A 25,255-nucleotide genomic window follows, 5' to 3' on the forward strand; every position below is an offset into this window, starting at 1 on the left:
ATTTTTAAATTTTTTCGGCATTCTCACCATTTTTTAACTACTGGCATGACATCATTTAGTGTACCAAAGCGGTGAGGAATTGTCTGCCTTTTTAGTGTCTTTGTGGCAGTGGCCTACTTTGAGCCGCTGCCAGACATTCATTCAGCTCAGCTAGAACAATCACTGCAATCGCTTTCAGTGTGACTGCACCCAAACAAGCAAACTCTTGTAAGAGCAAGCGACAACTTGGCTCAATGAAGCATATCCGTCACAAATGTGATATGCTTCAAATGTCATCACATCACTCACAGTCATGTTCAAGACTTTATTAAACACCATTTCAATAAAAAGTACAAAGAAACAGCAAATAGACACATTTGTGTTTAAAACAAACACGTAAGACGTTTGGCTGATATTCATATTTACATAAATACAGTACGTTAAAATGTATCAAACAATTGTATTAAGAGCTTACGTTGTGGAAATTACTTTCCATATGTACTGTATAATTAATACTTTTTTGTTTAAAACACTATTTTCTTCCTTAATGGGAAAAAAAATGATTTTATTGCCTCATTTCAAGGCATTACAGGTCCACTTTGAACCTACAGAATGTTTTAAAATGAGAAAATATTGTTCCTCAGCCAGTAACGGGTTCATGGAACCACATTTTGGACCAATCTCTCTGCAGCACACCCATTAAAAAATGGGACCCCCTGTCAGCACTCAGCAGCTGAAGGATTATTAAGACTGCGCGTTATTAGCGGAAGCTCTCTACATCAGTGACGAGGACATGAAGTAACACGGTCTCATCAGTTCGTGTCAACCGTAATTCTATTAGAGCAAGAAAAAGAAGTAGTTTCTAAATTAAAAATGCTATGTAACATGCCAGCAGATTATAGCGCCGAGCTTGGTTGCAGAGATAAAACAAGCACATAGGCTGGTTCTTTATGAAGTAACAGCTGCAGTGTGCACATATGTGTGTATACAGTGTGTGTTTGTATGCGTGCTTTATGAGTGAGTGTCTCGCAACAGGAACATTGAGGACAGACATATTTGAAGTTGCTTCGTTCAGGAAGTGCTGCTTCTCTTTCTGGTCCTGGGTCGCCTCTTCAGGATTTCAATTTCTTCCTGGTCACTCTCACAATCCCTCTGAAATGAACACATGGCCCAGTTAACAAATGTGTTATAATGAGTGGGGTAGCTGAGTTCAAAGATATCAACAGTGTTGTCAGTAAAGCGTTACTAAGTAACGTGTTATTGTAATCTTGGAACGAGTTTGCCTCCTCCCCTGAGTCTGTTTCGCCTTGCCGTTTTGATCACTGTCGACCTGAATAAATTGTCAAGTTGTTTTGGCTGAGCCTTCTTTAAACCTTTCAAAATGGAGTCAGTACAAAGAGTTAAGACTAAGGTGAACGTGCGGAGTTTGCACTTCTGGCCGGATTGCCGGGGTCTCGCCGGCCCGGATCGTTGGATCTGCGCCAGTGCGGGTGTGGCAGTTTGGCTGGCGCGATTCCGGCGGTCTGGCTAGAAGGTCAGATTCCTTCAACGCTAACTAAAAGATTAAGCCTTATGTGAAAAATTCAATTACCTGCGATGACATTTTTCTGTTGTCATTCTTATGTTGAGGCAGCAAAAGGAGAAAAAAAATGGTAAAAAGTAACTGATAAATTACTTTTAAAGTAACTTATGTACTTTGATAATAAAGTAATTACTAAAGTTAAAATATTACTTTTTTGAGGTGTAATCAGTAATTAAATCACTTTTTCAAGTAATCTGTGACAACAGTGGTTAACGATCATTTTTACCCCATCCTGTTCTGGAAGTTTGTGGCCCTTCTTCATGATCCGTGTTAAGTGGTTGCACAGAGCCACAATTCTGAATGAGAGCTATAAAAAGAAATCAAGAAATGGTACAATTAACAATTTTGTCCTCCATAAAATTTCAGTGTGGTTTCAAACTACCTTCCACCGGCGCCTGGCATACTGCCTCTTGAAGTTCTCTAAGTTGACCACAGACAACCTCTTGACCATAGCTTGTCTGGTATTGTGAGGCTGTGGCGGAAACACATGACAAGAATGATAAATTAGATATTTTATGCACAATATAGTAATAGATTCATCAACATTGGAATATGAGAATAATTTAGACACACAAAAAATAACGACACATTGTTTTTTTGAATATATTTATTTCATGTGTTTAAAAACAACATATGTTTTAACACAGAAGTTTAAAAAAAAAAAAAAAAGTGCACAAAATATTAGCATCTTAAGCATTGTGCATCCGTTACATGCAGTTTCAAAATTTTGGAAATCTCCCAAATAAAGCCAAGAAATAAATTAATAAGTTAAATAAATAAACAACACATTTCAGTGGTCTTTCCACTTGAGGAAAAATAAATCAGTGCCGTAACAGAAGGGCAGAAAAATACAGTACGGAATCACAAAATGGAATGAAAAATACAAATGTGTAATTCTAAGGCATTCCATTGGAAAGACTGGCTTTACGATCTCATATTCAGACCGCAGTGAGGCCACCAATAATTCATAACACAACAGAAAAGCTATCAAAGTCATCAATCGTGTTTGGTAATGCATCTTATTGCTCCAAAAATAAGAAACCATTCATCAATACAAAAAAATAAAAAATAATAATCCACAAGGTTGTGACACTAATGTTAAACTACAAATGCAGACGTATCATTTATATTCTGGGAATTCCTTGCTCCAGTGCACAAGATTTTTCCTGATACGATTATCCATCTTTTCTAATAGCGCTTCATGTCATGAGGTTAAGGGTGGGCAGCCTGTCAAAACAGACTTAAAGGCAGATTCCTTAACCGCTTTGTCATTGTGCTTTTGCTCATGTAATGTGTTTTTCTACAGTACTTGTACAATAAAAACATCATGTATATAGTGCATTCCGTTTCATTTACACCAGTTCCATCCTCTGTGCCGTAGCACATTAGTGTGCAAGATGATCAGGAAATTATCTAATTTAACTCAATTGTATTTAGTAGTTAGTTTTTAAAATTAATTACAACAAATAATTTCTTCAGATATGCAAGAAATTTACAGTGTCAGTAAATAAACAAGATTAAAATGTGTATCCGCTACCCATACAATAGAATAAGTTATGACTTTCTGCAAGTATCTCAGCTTTGTGGTCAACCGAACAGGCCCATACTTCACAGTGCGTCTGTAGAGTACATTTGTGACAAGGGCGTAGGTTTGGTCTCAGTGGAGGGACAATATAAGAGCATAACCTGCACGTACACTTTTTGCTGGGTACGGGACATTATTAAGTCCAAACAGATTGGGGGAACAGGGGGTCAGGGCAACATTTCTCACGTTTATGAACCTAATTAATTGATAGGCTAAATGATCAATGCAAAATAAATCTGTAAAAACTGATGCACCGTGCGATTCAAACCTTTTTTTTCAAAAATTGCTAAAGAAATATTTTGAAAACTTCCAGAAGAAATGTGTGGATTTTTTTAGAAAATTTAAACTACAATATTTAAACATAAATTATATTGACATTAAAATAAATACAAATGGTAAAACGCCACTGCTTATGTGCACAAGTGCAGCCAAACTCAACAAAAATGAAAACTTTTAACCCGATTATGGTTAAAGTAGGATTATCTGAAAAAAATGTCTGTATTTAGATAAATAACATAGAAAATAAATGAATATATTTTTAAATAAATGCAAGTCATCAGCTAATCAAACGTGCTTTGAGGGGGGAAAAATGGACCCGCATATTCAGCAAGTTAAAAGGGGTCGATGTAAGTCTGAACATAAAGAATATAATTCACTTAATACTAATGGTACAGTCAATTCTATCCTTAAAACGTATGGGAAGACAATCTAAATTACCTATACAACCGAACTCATTCTATATTGCAAATAAGGCTGCTTAAAAGTATGTGGGGACAATATGAGCATCCTGAAAAGTTGGTAGTGTTATGTCCCAACCGTCTCTATGCAAACCTATGCCCTTGTTTGTGAGTAATATTGTAATTTATTACAGTACATAAAGTAAAAAACATAATTTAGACATTATGGAGTGAAATTTGAATTAGACAAAGTATTTAACATTTTGAAAATGTAAATACAATGGGAACATCATTAATTTTCAAGCCTCCACAATACCCCGTCAACGTCTAAGAACTAGTTCATTCATACGACACACACCTATAGGATGTTTACTGTACATGTTCATCAAATATCAGTAACATGATAACATATACTGTAAGATTCAAAATAAAATTCAAACTGGTGGCGGCAGTGGCGCAGTTGATGGCTCAAATTGTCCTAGGACTGAGAAGTCAGCAGTTCGATTCCCCGACAACTGCCCACTGTTTAAGTGGCCTTGGGCAAGGCACTGATTTGGCAACCAGTGGGTCGGCAGCATCATTGGTGTGTGAATATGTGCGTCAACGGGTAAATGTGTGCTAATGTAAAGCACTTTGGGCATGGTAACCATGTAGATAAATGCTCGAAATAAATACTCTTGATTTACCAATTTGAAATGCTTTTACTACAAATACTGGCTTGTAACAAGAAATATCTGGATTAAAAAAAGAATCAAGTATCAACTTTCTGTGTGCATATAAAAATAATACAAATCTAGGTCAGAATGCCCATGTATTCAACCAAAAAAAAAATTCTGCTTCCCACTTTTCCTGAAATTGTCTACATTGGTCGCCAACCTTTCTCTCCACGGTGGGTTTTGATTGAGTGATAGGGCATATTTTCCTACCACCTGATGTCACTTTGGCTAACTTCTTGACCAACACAGCTGAAAATTGTCATGAACTATAAGTAATTATAAAAAAAAAAAATCCTAGATACACAAACACTTAAATGTCAAGTAGGGGGCCATAACATACTGTTCACGCGGGTCCCAATTGGCCCCGGACCGCAAACTTGAGACCCCGCCTCAGAGTGTAAGATCGCAAACTTGTTGGTAGTTAATGCCCCACATCACGCACGTGAAAAAAACACTGCAAATGCTAATGGTGGTTTCAAACAATAGAAGATTTACAGTACAGTGATCCCTCGTTTTTCAAGGTTAATGGGGACCAGAACCAGCCGCGATAAGTGAAAAACCAAGAAGTAGCGCCCCCCCCTAATTTTTTTGTGTGTATAATGTATTTATTCAGATTTAGCATTTGAAAGACACATGTACATATGTGACATTTTTTAACTTTTTTCTTAATTATATATATTTTTTAAATTATGTATATATTTTTAATGAATGGTTTTTCAGCACTTCAAACATGTTACAGTCCCACCAAATCCTTTTTAAACAAGAATAAAGTAGAAAAATGCTTGTCTTTATTGAACGCTTCATTGAGTGAGTCCACTCAAATCTGCTCAAGCTGCTCACTTACACACAATGAGTTGCCACAGCAACTGTTTAACAAGTTAAACGATGATTGACGCATACGGCGCTTTGAAGCTTTGGCTTCCAAACATCTGTGGCAAGATCAAACATTACACATCTGTCAATCATCGTTAATTAAAGAAGCAACTCCAGTGCACTGCCTGACCAGCAAAGAGCAGCAAAAAGGAAAGTGAGACTATGTGATCGGGTCGGGCCGTCTCATCTGTATTTAATTATTTATTTTTCAATTGGAAAAAAATTCGCGCTTGACTAAGTGCGCGAAGTAGCGAGGGATCACCGTACGTACGTTTACTTTAGAGGAAATAATTATTGTTCATTTTTAGTTTTATCAGTGTAGTGTATATTTTCTGTGACATTTTTAGACCGTTACATGACCAATGTATGACTTTCCCAAAGCATATTCAGAGTCAATTCCATGTAAACAATAAAAGTCCCTTTTTAAGTTGATTTGGTGAGAGGTTGTTGGGCCACAGGATGGAGCTCCTTCTGATGTGGCTGCTCTTTCAACACTTCAGCCAAATTGCTGCTGTGTGCTCTCTGCGGATCCAGATAGTGCACCACCTCTTGCAGCCATTGCAGCTCCGAATTCAGCTCCAGCCTCAGAGCGTCCATTTGGCTTTGCCTCTGCTGGTATTTGCCGCTGATGCTGTCCAAGGCAGTGCCCAGGCCCGTCACATCCTCCCGCAGGAGCCTTCTTGTTGCCTCTACTGTGCGATACTCATAGACAACCTGTGAGAGTTGCTTCCTGTTGCTTTCGTTCTCCTCTTTGTACCAAGCTTCTTTGTCATCGAAAACGGCAAGCAATGTCTCCAGGTCACCTCGCAAGCTGCGGTGAACACCCGCCACCTGCTTCACTTCTGTCTCCAACAATCCGACATCCTCCACCACCTGGGCAAATTGTTCAAAGGCGGCATAGGTGTTGTTTTGGATCATGCTGGAGTGGGAGTGGATGTTGTATTCCTTGAGACGCTCGGTCTTCAGCTGCTCCGCCTCTTCGGCGGCGCTCTGCGGTGCGCGCCCGCCAGACTTCAGACACAAGGATAGAGGAACACTGAGTCAGAAGTCGGCTAACCGTCACAGCTCCACAACACACGCAGTGGCGATTCCAGCAGATGTGGCTCTGTAGGATTAGTGTGTGAGCCTACAGCAGAAGCCAAGGCAAGTAGGAGCAGCCGCAGAGCATTTTTGGTTTATCACACGTTGACAAAACAAAAACAGTAATAGCATGCCCTTCTGTAGACAGTTTGTTACACATGTTGAATAGGTGTGAAATGGTAATCAGGGCTTCCTTATATTATGGACTCACTTCCCCAAGAAAACAATTACATAACATGCAATGAATGTAATGAAAATGACATTTTGGTTCATGCTGATCAAGTAGCTGTTTTGTATCAGCGCATCTGATATAAATAGCAATTATATATTTTTAAATTGAGTGAATGAGTACACTTATACATAGACTTCACTATCAGTTGACGAGACAGCTCCTACAGACATTGCGCCACGGATACCCGTAGGGGACCGGGCCAGGCAGAGTGTTGTGGAAGCTTTCACTCCGATAAGCGCAAACACACGTTGCGTTCTAACGCCGGATTTAGGTGGAAACAGGATGAATGTTTTAGTGCATACAAGAGGCAGAAGAGGCTCAAGAGTGATTTGGTCGAGGATTCAAGGTAATTATTATATAAAATAGCACTGTCCATGCACTTTGAAACGTTGTGCAATAAATGAAATGAATGGAAAAAATTTGCGTAACTTTAGCTGGAAATATTTATGTAAAATGAATGATAATGGCCCGTTTTTTTTTTTTGCTTTTAACCAGAATCTAGACTGTTTCACGTCCATATCTATAGACCCCACACACATGAGGTCACAACCACGTGTCCGCGCCATATTGTCCGTCAGCTCGTCGTGTTTACGCATTACCACTACGTAAATTCCTCCTATTATGGCGTGTTTTTCTGCTCGTTAACATTAATAATCAAAATGGTGAAGGTGTGTGTGGCGGTTGGTTGCAGTAACAGAGAAGATAGACGGAGAGACTTGAAGTTCTACCGTATTCCGAGAGACCCGAGAGGAGAGCGAGATGGACTGCTGCAATTCGGCGACAAAACTGGGCACCAAACGATCACCACAGATTATGTAGCAGTCATTTTATATCTGGTAAGATGCATTTAATATATATTTAGAGCAGGGGTGGGCAATTAATTCCACAAAGGGCCGCAGTGGGTGCGGGTTTTTGTTCATACCCATCATGAGGACAGCCTTTCACCAATCTGGTTTCTTACAAGTGCAATCAGTTGATTGCAGTCAGGTGCTCCTTGTTTCCACTGAAACCTCATTGGTTATACTGTGTGTGCTGAATCAGTTGGAACAAAGACCAGGACCCACTGTGGCCCTCGAGGACCGGTTTGCCCACCCCTGATTTAGAGGGTTAGGGGCTGACAACCACAATTAAGATCATTGCGAGGCTAATCGCCGACAACGTACAGCTTCAAATTCAAGACGCTTATTTCTTCCACCATCATTATTTTTTAAATAATATTTAGCTGGTAACAAGTGAAAGAAGCTGGCATCGTCTACGGATCATCAGTTAAACAGGGGTGTCGAAACGTTTTGCAAAGGGGGCCAGATTTGGTGTGCTAAAAATGTGGGGGGCTACCTGGGCTGATTTATGTACAACAATACATTTAAAGAAATTTTAGCAAGCCCTTCTGTGTGTCACATTTGCTTTATTATTATTTTTTTTAATTCATAATTTCAACAATCTCGCATTTGTGGCGTTCTCTTTCGACCCTCGGGCTCTTGCGAAATACTGCTGCTGTGAAATTAAATTAGCTTCAAGTTGCTTTCATTTCTCGCTGCGTATCTTCCTGTAATGTTGTCGTACATGTCAGCGTGTCTTGTCTGGAAATATCGCGTCACATCGAACTCTTTGAAAACAGCGGCTGTCTCTTTGCAAATGAGGCAGACACAGTTGTTGCGTATTTTATTGAAGAAAGAGTCCAATATCCACCTATCCTTGAGGCGTCGGCCATCGCAGTCAACTTTTTTTTGGTATTGATTGTCGCCATTTTAGAAAATTGGAAGGGTCACACGGGGTAATGTTGCTTAGAGTGCTGCTCTTAAAAGTTTTTCAAACTTTTGTGAGAATAGGCTGAGTTTTTGTGGACAAGATAGTTGTAGATATCAGGGTAGCAGAGACGGTGAAGACAGCGGGTCGAAAAATATCGATTTAGGCATCAAATATGGATCTGGCGAATGGATAGACTGAAGCTTTTCCACATAACGCCTTTTATGCAACGCATCCAATGAGTTTACAGCCTTCTGAAATCACCGGGGCTTCCATGAATTGCACTATAAATTGCACGACAAATTGAAACCATTGAGAATACGGATAAACAATGACGGACAATATGGTGGCTGGATACAGCGACACGTCATTGTGTGACGTTGGTGAGTGGGGTCTATAGAAATTCTGAGATTTACGCATTTATTTACAAAAATTTTCAACTTAAAAAGCTTTTTGTTTTGTGATCGCCACCATGTTGGATTTTCTATTCATACACAATAGCGTAACTTTACATTCAAATTATGGAGTAATTTTCAGCCAACTGCCCGTTTTTGTTCAGTTCAGTTCAAGTTTATTGTCCCCTAAGAAGGGGAAACTTATCTTACAGCAGGTGAGCACACAGATAACAAAACAACAGATAACACATACACATAAAATAACAAAGACTACAATTTTAAAAATGCTATAGACAGCTTCAAATCTCGGTGCAAGAATTGTGCAAATTTAGCAGTGTAATCGCACTTGGTAGATTGGTTTTTGGGGCAAAAAACTAGTAATTTAGACATTAATGAACCATACAAAAAACAATTTGGCTTTTACGTGTTTTATTTTATGTAACATTTCAATCTAAAAACGACGAGGGGCAGATAGCCGGCAAGACGTGCTGAGGCAACAGTGACATCGGAACTCAACCTAAATAAATTGGGATTGTAAATAGAAAAATGCTAAATTTGCTTTTGTTGAGTAAAATTAAGATGATTCTGCATGCTCTCCTCATGTATTAAGTTTCTGATGTTAAAAACTGAGTGATTTAGTAGCTGTTGAAAACTTACGTCATAATTGCACTAAATAAAAATAAATTAAGTCGCTATTTCGGGCAAAAATTTTTATGATATGTTTAAATATTTCTATTGATCCCGGGAATATAAGTGATTATCTCTGCATTTGATGATTATTGTCCATTCAGCATAAAATCTGAGAACTTTATAGCCCTTTTAAGTTTTTTTTATACTTACATATATAAATAATTCATCGGGATTTTATTAGGGAACGATTGAATTTTTTTTTTTTTTTATGCCGCTGCTCATGGTGACTCATATATGCCTAAGGGAGGTGCCTAATTCAATATTTACTTATTTTAACATGTATTTATTTATTTCAATATTTGCAGTATTTAAACATTTCAATATTTACATTTAAAATAAATGAATGAATAAATAAATAAAATGTTAATGACACGTTTAAATATTTAATTTGGAATTTAGTTAATTTTGGCCCTCCTAGTCCGTAGTACGCCTTACCCCAAATTGCAATGGAAATAGCCGGTTAAGCACTCAAAATTAGATGTTCTTAGCAACAAATAGCTTCAAAACTGCCTGATCTGAACATTTATTGAATCGCAACAGAACAATTGTACATAATAGAGTGGTGAAAAAGTCACTCTATGTATGTTTTGGTATATTAACTCAAGTGGCATGCTGTTTTCCAGCCACAACACAGCACAAGCCAAGCGCACACACAGTACCTTAATCCAAGGATGGTTCAAGGCGTCTTGTATGCTCATCCGTTTCCTAAAACGCAGAAAATGCAGCTGAGTAAACACCCTCAAGCACAAGTGATGCAAACCCCCTCAGGTTCCCGCTCATCCTAACGCACACAGGTTCGCTTTCAATTCCTGGAGGTGCAATACGATGAGAAACACATGCGAAGCGATGAGAACAAGACGCCTTGTGAAATTCCAAGTCTTGCATTGTGACAAGAACCATTGTTGTACCTCGTGTCTTTCACTAGCAGCTGTCTGATGAAGCTCTTGGCTAACTCGCTGGTGTTGCTGAAGAACTCCTCGTCAAATTCGTAACTCATGGCCGAGATGTTCCCCAGCGTTTCTTGCTTTGTGTCGCCGAGAAAAGGTGACGCTCCGCTCAAACTGAAAAATATACATTAGAATTTACTGGATTGTCTTTTTGTGGTATCTTTTAAGTTTGTTGTTAAACTTACAGAATATACGTGATGACACCGACGCTCCTGTTAGAACACAGTACAAGGAATGGTCATATATTGACGAGTTACAGTGGTATAGAAAAGTACCTGAACGTTTTGGAATTTCTCACATTTCTGCATAAAATCACCATCAAATGTGATCTGATATTTGTCAAAATCACACAGATGAAAATACAGTGTCTGCTTTAACTAAAACCACCCAAACATTTATACGTTTTTATATTTTAATGAGGATAGCATGTAAACAATGACAGAACGGGGAAAATAAGTAAGTTAACCCACTGCCTAAGGAGACTTTAAGAGCAACTGAAACCAATTTTTACCAAAAAATTTAAGTCAGGTGTGTGCCCAATCACTGATGAGTGGTTTAAAGCTGCTCTGCCCACTATAAAACACACACCTGGTGAAAATTGTCTTGATGTGCATCATGGCTCAGTCAAAAGAACTGTTCGGAGACTTGCGATCATAGATTGTTTATTTGTATAAAGCTGGGAAAGGATACAAAACCATCTTTAACTCATTTGCTCCCAAAAACGTATAAATACGTTCTATTTTTAATTGCTTCAGTGTCCCCGTTTTTTCAACTGTGTGATTTTGACAAAGATCAGATCACATTGGATGGGGATTTTATGTAGAAATGTGAGAAATTTCGAAAGGTTCAGATACTTTTTCATACCACTGTAATCTCCAAACTGTGAGGCAGGCGTGCTAACCACAATAAATTATTAAGTATGATTAACCTCACCACATATCTGCCTCCAATCCCAGGGGCTCATAGTTGACTATCTCTGGAGCTGGAAAAAACAAATTTAAAAGAAAAATTCTGATTATTTTTTTTTTAACAGACATAAAGAGCAAAAAACACTTACCAACAAATTCAGGGGTTCCAAAAATATTTTTAAAGTCTGCTCCATCTTCCATCTTGTGTGCTAATCCAAAATCAATGATTTTGATGCGGGGAAGAGGACCATTCCTGTCCAGTAGCATTATATTTTCAGGCTGAAGAACAACAATACCAGAAGAAATAATTGTCAAGACACCTCATTACTACCCAGTTTTATTAACCTTTTATTGTGGACTCATTTAACTCATTGGCTCCCTTTGATGGCACTAGACGTCCAATCCATGTGGACATGGTGGAGATTCAAATGAACTAAATGAACGTTAATCAAGTTTTCCTTTAAATAGACTTGTCCAATAATTACTTTTTAACCGATAACATGATATTGTCCAACTCCAAAAATCAGATACCGATATTAAATCGATACCGGTATATGCGGTCATGGACTTAACATATTATGGTTAATTGTAATGTGATACTGGATGCTTTCATAATGATAAATGTAACAACTTCAAGGTCTTCTAAATAAGCATTCTGTGAAAAATATGAGAACAACTCCAAGTAAAGTTATTGAAAAAGTTCCTATATTGCACCACTTTGTTTATTATTGAAATCAAAATAGTATAAACATACTGTAGTTTTTTAGATCAAGTACGAGTGCCAAGTGTCAATAAGCAGGGGTGAAAGTGGGCCAGAACGGTCAAGAACGCAGTTCCGGTATAAGATTCAGGGCTGGAACGCAGTTCCGGTATAAGATTCAGGGCTGGAATGCTGTTTCGGTACACAGTGCTTTGATTCCAAAAATATGACGGCAACTGTCAAAACGCTATGTAGAAGAGTTGAGGAAGCTTATTAATCATATTTAGTTTTATTTGCTCTGATGGGGAGATTCAGAACATCTTAGCTGTCAATGTGCACTTTGGACTTATATTTGTTCATTTATGTTAGGCTACTTATTCATTTCCTTATGATTTAAAAAAGTCAATGTTTGCGCGATATTCAAAATATATTCCATTTCACTCTGCATAATATAAGTCATTTGTACTTATTTTTCTGAATGTATGTTACTTATATCTTTATTATTAAAAAAAAAAAAAAAAGCAAAAGTAAATGTTTACAATAACTTCAATTTTAATATACATCCTATGTTCTTAAGTAGTAAAAATTGAGATTTGGCATTTAGAATGTGAGGAAATGAGGAAAAATTAAAATTAGTAGATGGAGGTTGGTGTTATTACTGTTTTTGTTAACTTTTAATTTTGTATGTGTTATAGAAAGAACCGTTTTCTTTGCATTTCAATAGTTTTAGGAGGTTTGAACCCCCCACCCCCTCCCAAAAAAAAAAGAAAATAAATAAATAAACAAAATTTCTGGCTCTGTGGCGACCTTCACGTCGGGGAGTTCCGGCAAGAAATTCTAGCCACTTTCACCCCTGTCAATAAGGCACTGCCATACGGATATTGGCCCAAAACCGATCACGGAAAACCAATGTCATTTCAAAATGCTTTTTATCGGTAACCCGATAATATTGGACAACTCTACTTTTTAATTACTAAAAATAGTCACAAAACAATAAAAACACAAAATACCTTCTCCAATGGACCTTTGGTGCAAGCATTAAGAAAAAACAATCCAGTGGTTATCTTCAGGTTGATGACAAATTATTATCCCATCACAGGCTTCTACGTGAAATCAAATTAAAAAAATTTCAAACCCATCCCTCCTATTTTGTTCATTTTTCAGGAACAAAAAACTACCAAAAAAAAAATCTCTTTTTTTGCCATTCGGTTGAGAGTGTTTAATTAGATCGTTTGTGAAGAAAAGAAATGAGGTACCAAAAATTGGTCAATGCCATTATAAAAGGAGTGTGAGAATACACAGTAATTGGCAATTGATTTTTGGGTGCGTCACAGAGAGCATTTTAAACACATGGAAACCTACCAACGACCAAATATGGTTCCTTGCCTAATAAGGATTAGACTGCTAGTTTTGTAATAAATACACTCCTTCATTGTGCATTCAAGATTTATTCGAAGGTTAACATTTTTCTTTAACTAGTGCGGTGCTACAATTGGCCAAACGCAGCAAAATATGGGGTCTGCATGATGCCTACTGCTGTTGATGTTTACTTGACTATTGGAACAAAACCATGTGAAGTGAAGAGCCGCGACTGCAGAATAACAGGACGGCGGCTTTCAAGAGTGTAACGTGGGCGACACGGCTCTGCAAAACGAATGCGATAACCTTGTGGCGTTAGTATCTAAGAGGCCGGACCTCTTCCTTCACAAACAGGAAGGAAGTGTGGTTGAAAATAGCCTGACAGGCATTCTTACATCAGCTATATTTCACGTGAGATCCTGTTTTAGTGTACATACAGAACAGAACCCCCCCCCCCCCCCCCCCCCCCCCCCACACACACACAGTATGATTTAGGTATATATGCCTTACCTTTAGATCAAAATGGGCAATCCTCTTGGAGTGGATGTACTGGACTCCATCCAGGATCTGTTTGATAAACTGAGTGGCCTCCTCTTCACAAAGCGACTCCTTACGAGCCAGGAAATCGAACAACTCTCCACCAGAAACTCTGTGATGCGTTAATACACAGACACTTAGTGAGTCATGCAGCAGGCCCTCAAACTTTATCTGAGTGTGTTCTCAGGATCGGGATGCGCTCAATTAGTATGCCTCAGATAGTTCTGGAAACACCTCTTTGTCAGCTTGCCCTTACAGCGAGATTCAACGTTTTATTGAAAAGAATTGATTAAAAGCTACTGGCAGCAAAGGCACATTGAAAACACGACGTGGTTAATGACGCACTCTCTAACGTCAGGCAATAGACAAAAGCTGTAAGATTCTAAACTGGGCTTTCACAGATCGTTTCGAACCGGGTCTGGCGCATTCGTGGGAAGTGACAGGAGCCAGACAGGGCCTCTCTTCACTGAGTGCTCTATTCAAAATTCTGCATTATTGATTCTGTGAGAGGCATTCGGGCACAGGACTGAGAGCAAACAATAAACAAGGACACGGACACTCGCAAACCAAATTGACACAAGCTTTGGGCCAACATGTCCTGAAAATCTCAAAGTACAGTTTGAGTTGGCTCACTGATGGATGCAGGGGGCATAGGTTTGGTCTCAATATTGGTAGGGACGATATGGCATAAACTGCATGTACACTTTTTGCTGGGGACAGGACATTCATAATGATCAATGCAAAATAAATCTGTATTATACTAACTTTTACAGTATGTGAATTGGTTCAGCCTACACCGTTCAATTCAAACCTTTGTTTTATAAAACTACGAAAGAAACATTTTGAAAACTTCCAGAAAAAATGTTCGGATGTTATGAGCAAATTTAAATTGCATTATTTGAACATAAGTTATATTAACATACACAATAAATACAAGCTTGTTAATCATCTCTTAACTATCAGGAATGCAAAAAAATAAACGTTTCCCTTAAGACCACTCAACATTGTCTAAATAAAGAAATTAAATATAACTGAAAAAACTTCTTTGTCAGGGAACAACAAAAATATATATAAAAATGGAGCCTACCTTCTGGTAAAACTACTGCTTTTTTCCACAAGCACAGCCTAAGTCAACAAAATAAATCAAGAACAGCGGCAGTATGATCATCGACGTGGACAGCGCTTTTACGTGACAAAAATAAGGTAAGAGTAGAGGCAAACTGCATCAACGTTTTCGTGTAACGCAAAAAAAAAATCAAGCTGCTGTGTGTCACTGTATACCCTAATCAAATGTAAAGCACACAACAGCTCTAGATGCTAACTATCTCCATAATAGTATTGGAATAAGTTGGATCACACAATAGTTTACCGTGAAGATCTGCAAACATTTTTTGACATAGAGCAGGAGAGTGCCAGCTGTCACTAGCGAACTCGACACATGCACGCTACTCGTTCCATCCCGTCTTTCCTGTTCATTTTGCTTTTGCTGCTTGTTTTGTGAAATATGGACAGGGTTGTCCTTCTCATTAATATTCCGATCGGGTTGAAATTAGAAGGGCAGTAACAACGACATGTAGTTCAAGTGTGAAACTGTGGAATTCCGGCAGCGTCCATGCCCTGCGACGTCAACAACAATGGCGACCTACTAGTTAAATTTTGGATTTAAAATTTTACAAATTTTATTAAAGCGAAAACATTAACAGAGGTTTTAATATCAAATTTTTATAACTGTACTAACGTTTATCTTTTAAGAATTACATGTATTTCTATCCGTGGTACACTTTAAGACCACATGAATAAAATAAAAAGTAAAATTTGGGAGATGGAATACCTTGGTTCACTACATTTCTCGCAGTTTAATTAACGTTAACAGTAGAAATAGCATACAGGAGGACACTTTTCTCTAAGCAGCTTCCTACTCGACTTTTGCAGATTAGCAAGTTCACGCAGTTTAATGTTATGCTAACTCTGATGCAGGTCGGACTTTCAGTAGCAAAATTAGGAGTGTTTCCCACTTCCACAACATTGACGTCTTTTTACATTTCTTACAGTGGCTGCTGCTGGCTGAGAAAAATCTTCTAATGTCCCTAATATCTCTCATATCTAATGTGTGTGTTGGTCAAGTCATATGCCAATCAAATGTGCGTTTAGGAGGAAAGAAATGCACCAGCACAGTAATTGAGTGAAAAGAGGTACATGTAAGTTTGAATATAATAGAAATAATTCATTGAATAATGGTGGGGCCAATTACAACAATTAAAACACATGGGAAGACAATCTAAATGACCTTTTTAACTGAAGTCATTATTTAACCCAAATAAGGTTGCTTAAGTTGATGGGGACAATTTGAGCATCCTGAAAAGTTGGTAGTGTTTTGTCCCTATCGTCCCTATGCAAACCTACGCCCTTGGATGGATGTAATGGAGGACAGTGGTTGGCATGTTTTTTCTTGAGTTATCTAATCGATACTTATAAATGGAACTTTGTCTTTGTGTGTGTTGGTTTCCTTTGGACTCCAAAATGGCTGAGCGGATTTTGACGAACTTTTACGCAGTTGTACATTGTTTCTGTGAGTGTTCTTAGAGGGGTTTGATCTCTGTAGGCCTCTATTTAGTGCGGGAAAAATTACCATAGAAAATCACTGAGTGTGGAGGTGACTTTTGGATAAAAGACGCGTTTCTTGCGATTGTACTGGATACAAGACGCGTCTCTTGCGATTGCAATGTCGCAGTTGGCTTTCAAACTTTACGCTTTAATGTAAAAATTTTAATGTACTGTGATGATATGTTGCGGCTTTGAGTACTCCACAACAAGATGCTGGATTATTTTTTTATTTATATGTTATTTTTTTACATTGTTCCAGAATAAGGGATTCATTTTGGCTGGATATATTATAATCTCTACAAAGGCAAGTTTGTCTGTGTGTTCGTGTTTTATGGACACCGAAATGGCTGGGCGGATTTTGACGAAATTTTACACAGTTGTACTGCATGTGTCTGGGAGTGTTCTTAGATGGGTTTCATCTCTGTATGCCTCCATTTAGTGTGGAAAATGAATTCGGAGTGTGGAAAATGAATTCGAAACTTCAAATATTATCAAAGAAAATACCAATTTTCACTTTTTCGGGCCATACTGCTTGTCCAGGCCTTACTGGTTCAAGTTTCTTATTGGCTGTCATTGACAACAATAAAAACAGCAATATGTTTGGTTGTCTAATGCCGTCAGTGGCACTGAAAGAGTCAACCATAGGTTCATTGAAATGCTACATTGCCCATAGGTTTGCAAGTATGAATGGTTGTTTGTCTTGAAACAGGTCAAATGATAATATTGCAGACAATCTACTTTGAATTATCTTAAATGTAAAAAACACACAGAGTGAACTAATGAATGATTTCAATGTTTAGAATGCCGGATATTGGAGTTTACACCTGATGAAAACTCAAAAATCACTTTGAGAAATTGGGATATTACAGAAGCAACAATCAAAAATCATTTTCAGTTGTACTGTTAATAACACTGGCGATTAAAATTAAAACTTTAACTTTGACAGCATGAACAGCATGACTGTATATTTACCAGTGTTGTTAATAACGGCGTTACAATATAACGGCGTTACTAACGGCGTTATTTTTTTCAGTAATGAGTAATCTAATTAATTACTTTTCTCATCTTGGCAACGTCGTTACCGTTACTGAGGCGGGAAAGGCGTGCGTTACTATGCGTTACTAAGTTGGTTGAATAAAAAAAAGTCTGAGAGAAACGGACTCACGGGGAGAGAGCAGAGCAGGAGTGGGGAAGACGCCGTTGCAACCGCGATGCTAGGTGGCTCCAATAATACCTGACTGCAGCCATAGCCGACAAACTACGCCCACATGACACGGTAGATATCATATTATAGAACTAGATGCAATTGACAGACACTGCTGCATTGCCAACATGTTTTAAGGACTACATGCGTTTGTAAACAGCCGCCATCTTAAAGCAGTAGACCTCTCAGGAACTTAGGAAGGCCCTGATGTAGAGATCCTTCCTAGCGAACCTAAGTAATTTTTTAAAATCTAAAATGCTCCTAAATCGGCAAAATCTTAACTTAAATCTATCTTTAAATGATGAAACAGTTTTAAAACTTACACATGTTTAAAGTAGACAGAAGGGAACTAATGCAATAACGGGAGAAATTTTAACAACTTTAACGATTGATTCACAACTTTAAATGACTTCCACACATAGCAAAGGTTACTAGCTAGTTATCGCAATACCCTTGTGTCTAGTTAAGTGGAGGGTAAAGAATTGGGCTAGGGCCAATTGTCCCCCAAACCCTTTAAGCTTCACATTGTGTGACCTGTTTTTTTTTTTTTTTTTTTTTTTTTTTTTTTTTGAGAAAAAAAAATATATCACTAGTTACTTTGCCAAGTAACTAATTACTCTTACATTCAGGTAACTGAGTTACTAACGCAATTACTTTTTGGGAGAAGTAATTTGTAACTGTAATTAATTACTTTTTTAAAGTAAAATTAACAACACTGCATGGCACTAAATGCATTAGTAGACAGCCGCCATCTTAAAGCAGTAGACTTTTTAGGACGGCTCTGTTGTAGAGAACCTTCCTAGCGAACCTAAGTAACTTTTTATCTAAAATACTTCTAAATCGGCAAAATCTTGACTTGAATCTATCTTTAAATGGTGTTATGGTAAATGGTGTTATACTTATATAGCGCTTTTCCACCTTTCAAGGCGCTCAAAGCGCTTTACACTATCTCGCCATCTACCTACTGGTGACGCAGCACCAGGAGCAATGTGGGGTTCAGTATCTTGCTCAAGGACACTTAGACATAAATGATGAAACAGTTTTTAAAACTTTCATATGTCGAAAGTAGAGAGAAGGGAACAAATGCAATAATGGGAGCAATTTTAACAACTTTTAACAGTTGATTCAGGGTAAAGGGTAAATTTGGGTAAAGAATTGGGCTCGGGCCAATTGTGCCAAAAACCTTCACAAAAAACTTCACATAGTGTGGCCAATGTTTTTTTTTTTTTTTTTTTTTTTGAGGGGAAAAAAAAAAGTAATTATCACCAATTACTTTGCCAAGTAACTAATTACTCTTACATTCAGGTAATTGAGTTACTAACGCAATTACTTTTTGGGAGAAGTAATTTGTAACTATAATTAATTACTTTTTTTCAGTAAGATTAACAACACTGATATTTACCCTCTCAAATATATTAAAGTTACATATGTGGTAAGTGTTGTCAAAATTAAAGCTCAATCTCCAGTTAGATCTTTAACTTTGACAACACTAGTTTTTCATATTAGGTGGAGCTTTACCCTTTAAAAAGTGTTTTTCTAAATGTTCAATTAGTTAACATTATTTGCAGCTGTGTAAAATAGGTATATAATAGAAATAATAATGAAGTAGTTGCTCTTGTGTGTTTTTTTCTCTTTTTCCTTTTACTGTGGTCATACTGTTTTAAGAGTCACGGGGGAGCTGGCGCTTTTCCCAGATGATTTCAGGTGAGCCAGGCAACATCAAGGCGACAGACAACAATTCGCACATTCACCCAGTGGGAACTGAAACCACAATATCTGTATGCAAGTTCTGGCGAGAGACAATTCAACGGAATTAGAGTTGCAAAAAGCTTTTGTGATGTATGCGGAGATTTTTTTGCAATGTGCTGACATCTTATGTGACGTAAAGCGTAGTGACATTTTTTTTTTTGTCTGAAAAAGCAACTCACAACTAGAATGAATCCCATTATGACTAACCTTTAAGGCAAATTACTGACATGCAATGTGACTAAATTTTAATAGCACGACCTAAGGGGAATTCAAATAAATGTGAGTTTTACTTAGAAACAGAAATAGCAGACCGCTCACAAATTTCATGAGAATGCTGACAGATACTATCAGAAAATCTCAATTCCAAAAAGCAAATGAATGGAGGACTCCCAACTGTTGAGTTATGCGAACTCACAGTTCAAGGACGAGCACCACGTCGGTACGGTTCTCATAGACGTCGTGAAGGGCGACCACGTTGGGGTGCTGGAGCTGCTGCAGGATGTTCACCTCCCTCTCGATCTCCTCGCGCCTCACGCCACGCCTACTGGCCCGATTTTGCCGCTTCTTGACGAACTTGGCGGCGTACTCGACGCCTGTGCTTTTCTCGGTGCAACGCTTGACCACTGCAAACTGACCACTGTGGACACAAACACGTTAGTGGACTTTTTTTGTCGCTGTTCAGCCTTCGACGTGTACAGACGCACTCTGAAGCACTCTCTTATCTTAACCGATAAGCGCTCAGGGCCAGCAAGCTCGACTCCCAGTATGGCTCCAAAGAATTTGAAACCTGGAGACTTGGATGAAATAAAATCTTCCATACAGAAATTGAAGGTCTCCTTGACTGGCTTGATTCAAAACCAGAATCAAGAAATCGTCAGAGAGCTCCATTTAATTCGCGCTGAAAACGAGAAACTCAAGCAGGCGGTCGAGGAGAGAGATGTTCGCATCAAGAAGCTGGAAATTTTGGCTGACGATCTCGACCAGTGCCGACGCGCAAATGAGCTCATCATTTCTGGATTAAGACTGACGCCTGGCCCAGGGGACACAGTGGTGCAACTGGCAATTGCTAAACTGAAAGAGAATGGAATAAACATGGAACCGCTGGACATCCGTCGCTGGGGGGAAAGGACGGCGACGGTGCTCATGAAGCTGGCAGACCACAAGACCAAGACTGCCCTGCTTAACCAGCGCCGCCACCTGAAAGGGTCTAAGATTTTTTTGAATGACAACTTAACTCGCCGAAATGCCGAAATTGCAAGAAAAGCACGTCAACTCAAGAAAGCTGGGAAAATAGCCAACACCTGGGTTTCGGATTGCAGGATCGTTGTCAAGACGCAAGATATGAAGATTAAAGCTATTACGAGTCTTGACCAACCGACTACAATAGCTGGATAACTGTAAATACTACACATCCTACCAGTATAACAACTCGTGGATGTGGACGGTAAGCTGAAATTTATCAACGGCAGGAGTTACAAGAATCTTGAACACATAAAGGATTATCTACTAAAGACAACAAAGGCTCGGACTTTAATTTACACGGATATAATATGACACAAAAGTATCGGGCATCTATGGGGGGAGGGGGTGTTGCAATTATGATTGAAAATCTCCTGGAATGTATTACAATTGAACTCCTAATCCCCAATTGTTAAAACATAATTATTTGCTGTGTCTACCGAGCTCCTGATTCAAACGTCTAGTTTACTGAGTATATGGAAAAGATACTGTATAAAACAAATAATAAGCATGTTTTCGTTGTGGAGACATTAATCTTGGGATAAAATATGTACAGCGTGTTGTTTGATTTTCTCATACATTCATGTCTGATGAAACTGTTACAGTGACCTTGCGTGCGCCAATTGTTGCCACCATGTACACCTCAGCAATGTATCCCTTTAAGAAACTTATAGGAAAAGCATTTTGAGTCGCTACTCACACCAGCTGTGATAACATGTCACACACATAGCCACAACAAAAAGTTCCACAGCAAACAGATGCAAAAATGTCAGGGACATGACAAAGTCATAACCTTGTACGCCCTAAAATTAATCGAGCTGCTGGACGCTTAGTTACTAAACCCAGATTGTTGACTGTGTTATTTTACAGTTTTGATGTATGTTCCATGCCTGAATTTGAGTCTTTAGTTGTATGGGGGACGGGAAACTGATAAGCATATGCTTCATCTCGTCCGCCTTTGTCGTCTTCTTCGGTTCCTTCGGGCAAACCATATCACATTTTGTAATTGTCATTGATTGATGATGATAATAAAATTCCAATTAAAAAAAAAAAAAAAAAAAACTGTAGCAGAGCACAATGGAGAGTAGGGGTGTAACGGTACATGTATTTGTATTGAACCATTTCGGTACGGGGTGCTAGGTTCGGAATGGAGGCGTACCAAACGAGTTTCTGACGTAATGTAGTGCTGTCAAATTTAACGAGTTAACGGGCGTCATTTAATTTTTTGAATTAATCACATTAAAATATTTGACGCATGTAACCCATGCGCGTGATGACCCGCTCTCATGCATCCCTTAATCCCACTGTTACGTCCCACGGATGGCTCGCTAAGGGCGTAACATAAAACGAGCCACACAAGTTTCAAGTGGACACAAATTTATTCACACAAGTTGAGCTCGCAATGAACAAAATATACAAAATGCGGAAGAAGCTGGCTTCATCATAAGCCCAGGCCAAAACAACAAACAAAATGAAACTACACTTAAACCCCACCGGCTAAAATAACCCTGATCGTAAAAAGGAAATAACAAAATGACACCCACTACCCTGGCTTCCAACACTAAACAAAACAGTTGAAAACGAGTTGAACGAAAATGGCAGTTTACGCCTACTGCTGCGGTGCTCATATTTACTAGTGATGCAAGACAATACATTTTTCAACCGATATCGATAACCGATAATTTCCTGCCTCTTCCAGCCGATAACCGATAATGTCATGCCGATTAATTCTTTTCAAATATGTATGTAAAATTTTAAAGTATACAAAGATCAAATGTTACTGTGCAAAAATGTAATTTTGTGCTATTTTTTTCCACATCAAATGTGAACAAGTAGTAAATCCCAACATCTAAACAATGGCAATGACATTGTGTAATGGTAAGCTTTTGGCAACAATTACTTAGAGAGTAAACACCCAAGTTGCACAAAAATGCCTTTAAAAGTAAGCCATTCCTAACATATATCACATTACTACACTGCAAAAACACCTCCTTAAAACTAACAGAATTGGACAAAACTGTTGATTGAGCACATTTGGAGGCTAAATCAAGTATATAATTATTGGATTGCATTATCGGTTGAATTTCGTTTTATCTGGATTATCTGTGTGACGTCATAATTGCCATTATCGGCTGATAATTATCGGTGACCGATTTTATCGTGCATCTCTAATATTTACAGTGGTGAACAAAAATGATCCATAAACAAATAAACACAAAAGACCTCACCGAAATAGCGGGAGTGTAACAAAGTTGCGATCAAATGCACAGGTGAATGAATGGCGAGCAAACAGCTGGCAAGGAGAGGAGGTACGCGGCACGTATGCTGTCAAATACGAAATCTCAGAGTGTTGACAGCGGCTAGTTTTTTAGGTTGGCACTTTTCCTCGGATGGACAATCAGCAGCGGCGACGAAGTCTTCCCGTCTGGCGTTAATCAAAGTACGTCACGTTGGGAGGGGTTGCAGCCAGCTGGCGGACGCGACGATGAGCTGACCGACAGTCTCAAAAAAGATAACAATTACACGGCCAGGGCTGTCGCACCACTCAGAAGTGCAGTGAGCAGCGTGGGTAACGGTTAAATGTAAACATGGAAGAAAAGCAGGTTGGCTCTCTGGGTGGGGAATTCAAATTAAAAAATAGTATAGATGGAACAACTCTCAGAAAATGTAAATAAGTTGGTTTGCCTCAGCGACTGGGTAGAGGATTAGTAGAGAAGAGGGCCACATTTATGTGTACACTACACACACTTTGTACACATTCTAAATAATACTGTTTTTGTTACTGCTCTAAGGCTCTGGTGTGTGTTTGTTTTTGCAGAGAAAAAGAAAATGTCTTCAACAGAAATAATGTTAATGTTGATGCCATCTTGTCAACAAATACAGTACTTATATACAGTACGTTGAATGTATATATCCGTCTTGTGTCTTATCTTTCCATTCCAAAAATAATTTACAGAAAAATATGACATATTTTAGAGATGGTTTGAATTGCGATTAATCACAATCAAGAGTGTGACAATATCTCGATACAGGGATATATGGCGATATTTTACAACCCGATCGGTTATCGATATGTTCCCGCCAAGTATCGATACTTTTATTTGACATATTGGCCATACAATGGAATATGGATGCTGTAAACTGCTCAATATTTGCTGAGCAATTCCTTGGCAGTCCACTAGGGGCGCTCAACAGTGGCGGTGAAGGTAAAGTGCGCACAAGGCGCTGAGAGAAGAAGAGCCGCCCCAAGTGGGTTGAAAAAAATTAAAAAAGCTTCGTGAGAACGGTGGAGGAAAAAGTGAGAAAAAATATATTGCTGAAAATCACACATGTGGACACACTTTGGATTTTACACCAACAATAAAGAAAGTAAGGACTAAGACAAGGACTTTGCTGTATGCAAGAATTGTCTAATAAAATAAGGCTCACTGGCAGCTGGTGACTAATTGGACACCGGATTTCTATGGAGCATCACTTGAGGTAAGAAAGTTTTGCAATGTACTAGTAATTGATTTTTTAATTTACATGTATTATTTTGATGACATTTGGTGTTGAATGATACAAAATGAACCAGGACCCTAAACTGGACAAAATTGAATAGCGAACAAGCCTACATGAATTTACTGATTTGATATTATTTGAGAACCACTTTCCGTCTAGTTTACTACACAAACTGTTATTACTGCCATTTTGATACAATAAGCTATAAAAACAGTTCGAATAGCTTCCAAGATATATAAGGTGATGTGCATGATAATTAATGTAGCCTACATATTAAAAATAGGTAATTATTGCATTTCTAATTTCTATACATTTTATTCATATTTTTTTTAATTCACTCAATACTTCCAACACACACACACACACACACACACACACAAATCAGGATTTCAACTCAAAAGTTATTAAGTAGCTAATTTTTTTATTTTTTTTATTTTATTGTTTTTAAGGTGAGGAAGAATGTAACTGACTGAGTCTGACATCTCAAATGCTGAAGTAGATGGTGGAAGTGCTCAAACCAATGCTTCTGACAACAAATGTCATATACAAAGAAAAGACCCACCAATTTTATCATTGCCCCACTTCAAGCTCAATTGCTGAATGACACCTACAGCACTGTTAAAATTTTTCAAAAGATTTAAAACTTAAGAAATTAAGGGTGCCATTCATCATGATTTCTCCCAAGAAATATCAGTGGTTGTGGTTTGTTTCCTCTATATGTGCAGGTACACAATTATCAGTAGATTTATATTTTACAGCAATGTTGCACTGAAAAGGTGTCACTGTTTAATAGATGACTTAAACAGTATTTTTTCTATTTGAAATATATATATTTTTTCCATTTCAACAGTTGTATCGTAGAATATCATGTATCAAATTTCTGACCAATGTATCGATATTTGCTGTATCGTGATATCGTGAGATAATCGTTATCGTGAGCCTTGTATCGCGA

General features: G+C 38.2%; 1 protein-coding gene across 3 annotated transcripts in view; it reads right to left on the reverse strand.

The window, feature by feature from the left end:
- Nucleotides 1–290: 290 nt before the first annotated feature.
- Nucleotides 291–25,255, reverse strand: part of dapk2b (death-associated protein kinase 2b) — a 39,960-nt gene continuing 14,995 nt past the window's right edge. The window contains exons 3-12 of one of the 3 annotated variants that reach the window (XM_057836135.1): nucleotides 19,979–20,200; nucleotides 13,980–14,118; nucleotides 11,560–11,689; nucleotides 11,436–11,484; nucleotides 10,688–10,714; nucleotides 10,464–10,616; nucleotides 10,215–10,260; nucleotides 1,944–2,033; nucleotides 1,788–1,868; nucleotides 291–1,131 (exon numbers count right to left, since the gene is read on the reverse strand). In XM_057836135.1, coding sequence (XP_057692118.1) covers nucleotides 1,051–1,131; nucleotides 1,788–1,868; nucleotides 1,944–2,033; nucleotides 10,215–10,260; nucleotides 10,464–10,616; nucleotides 10,688–10,714; nucleotides 11,436–11,484; nucleotides 11,560–11,689; nucleotides 13,980–14,118; nucleotides 19,979–20,200 — 1,018 coding nt within the window. In that variant the 3' untranslated portion in view covers nucleotides 291–1,050. The other 2 variants (XM_057836134.1, XM_057836133.1) reach the window with 2 other exon arrangements.

This window comes from Corythoichthys intestinalis, chromosome 5 (assembly GCF_030265065.1).
Source record: "Corythoichthys intestinalis isolate RoL2023-P3 chromosome 5, ASM3026506v1, whole genome shotgun sequence".
In the NCBI taxonomy this organism is placed as follows: Eukaryota; Metazoa; Chordata; class Actinopteri; order Syngnathiformes; family Syngnathidae; genus Corythoichthys; species Corythoichthys intestinalis.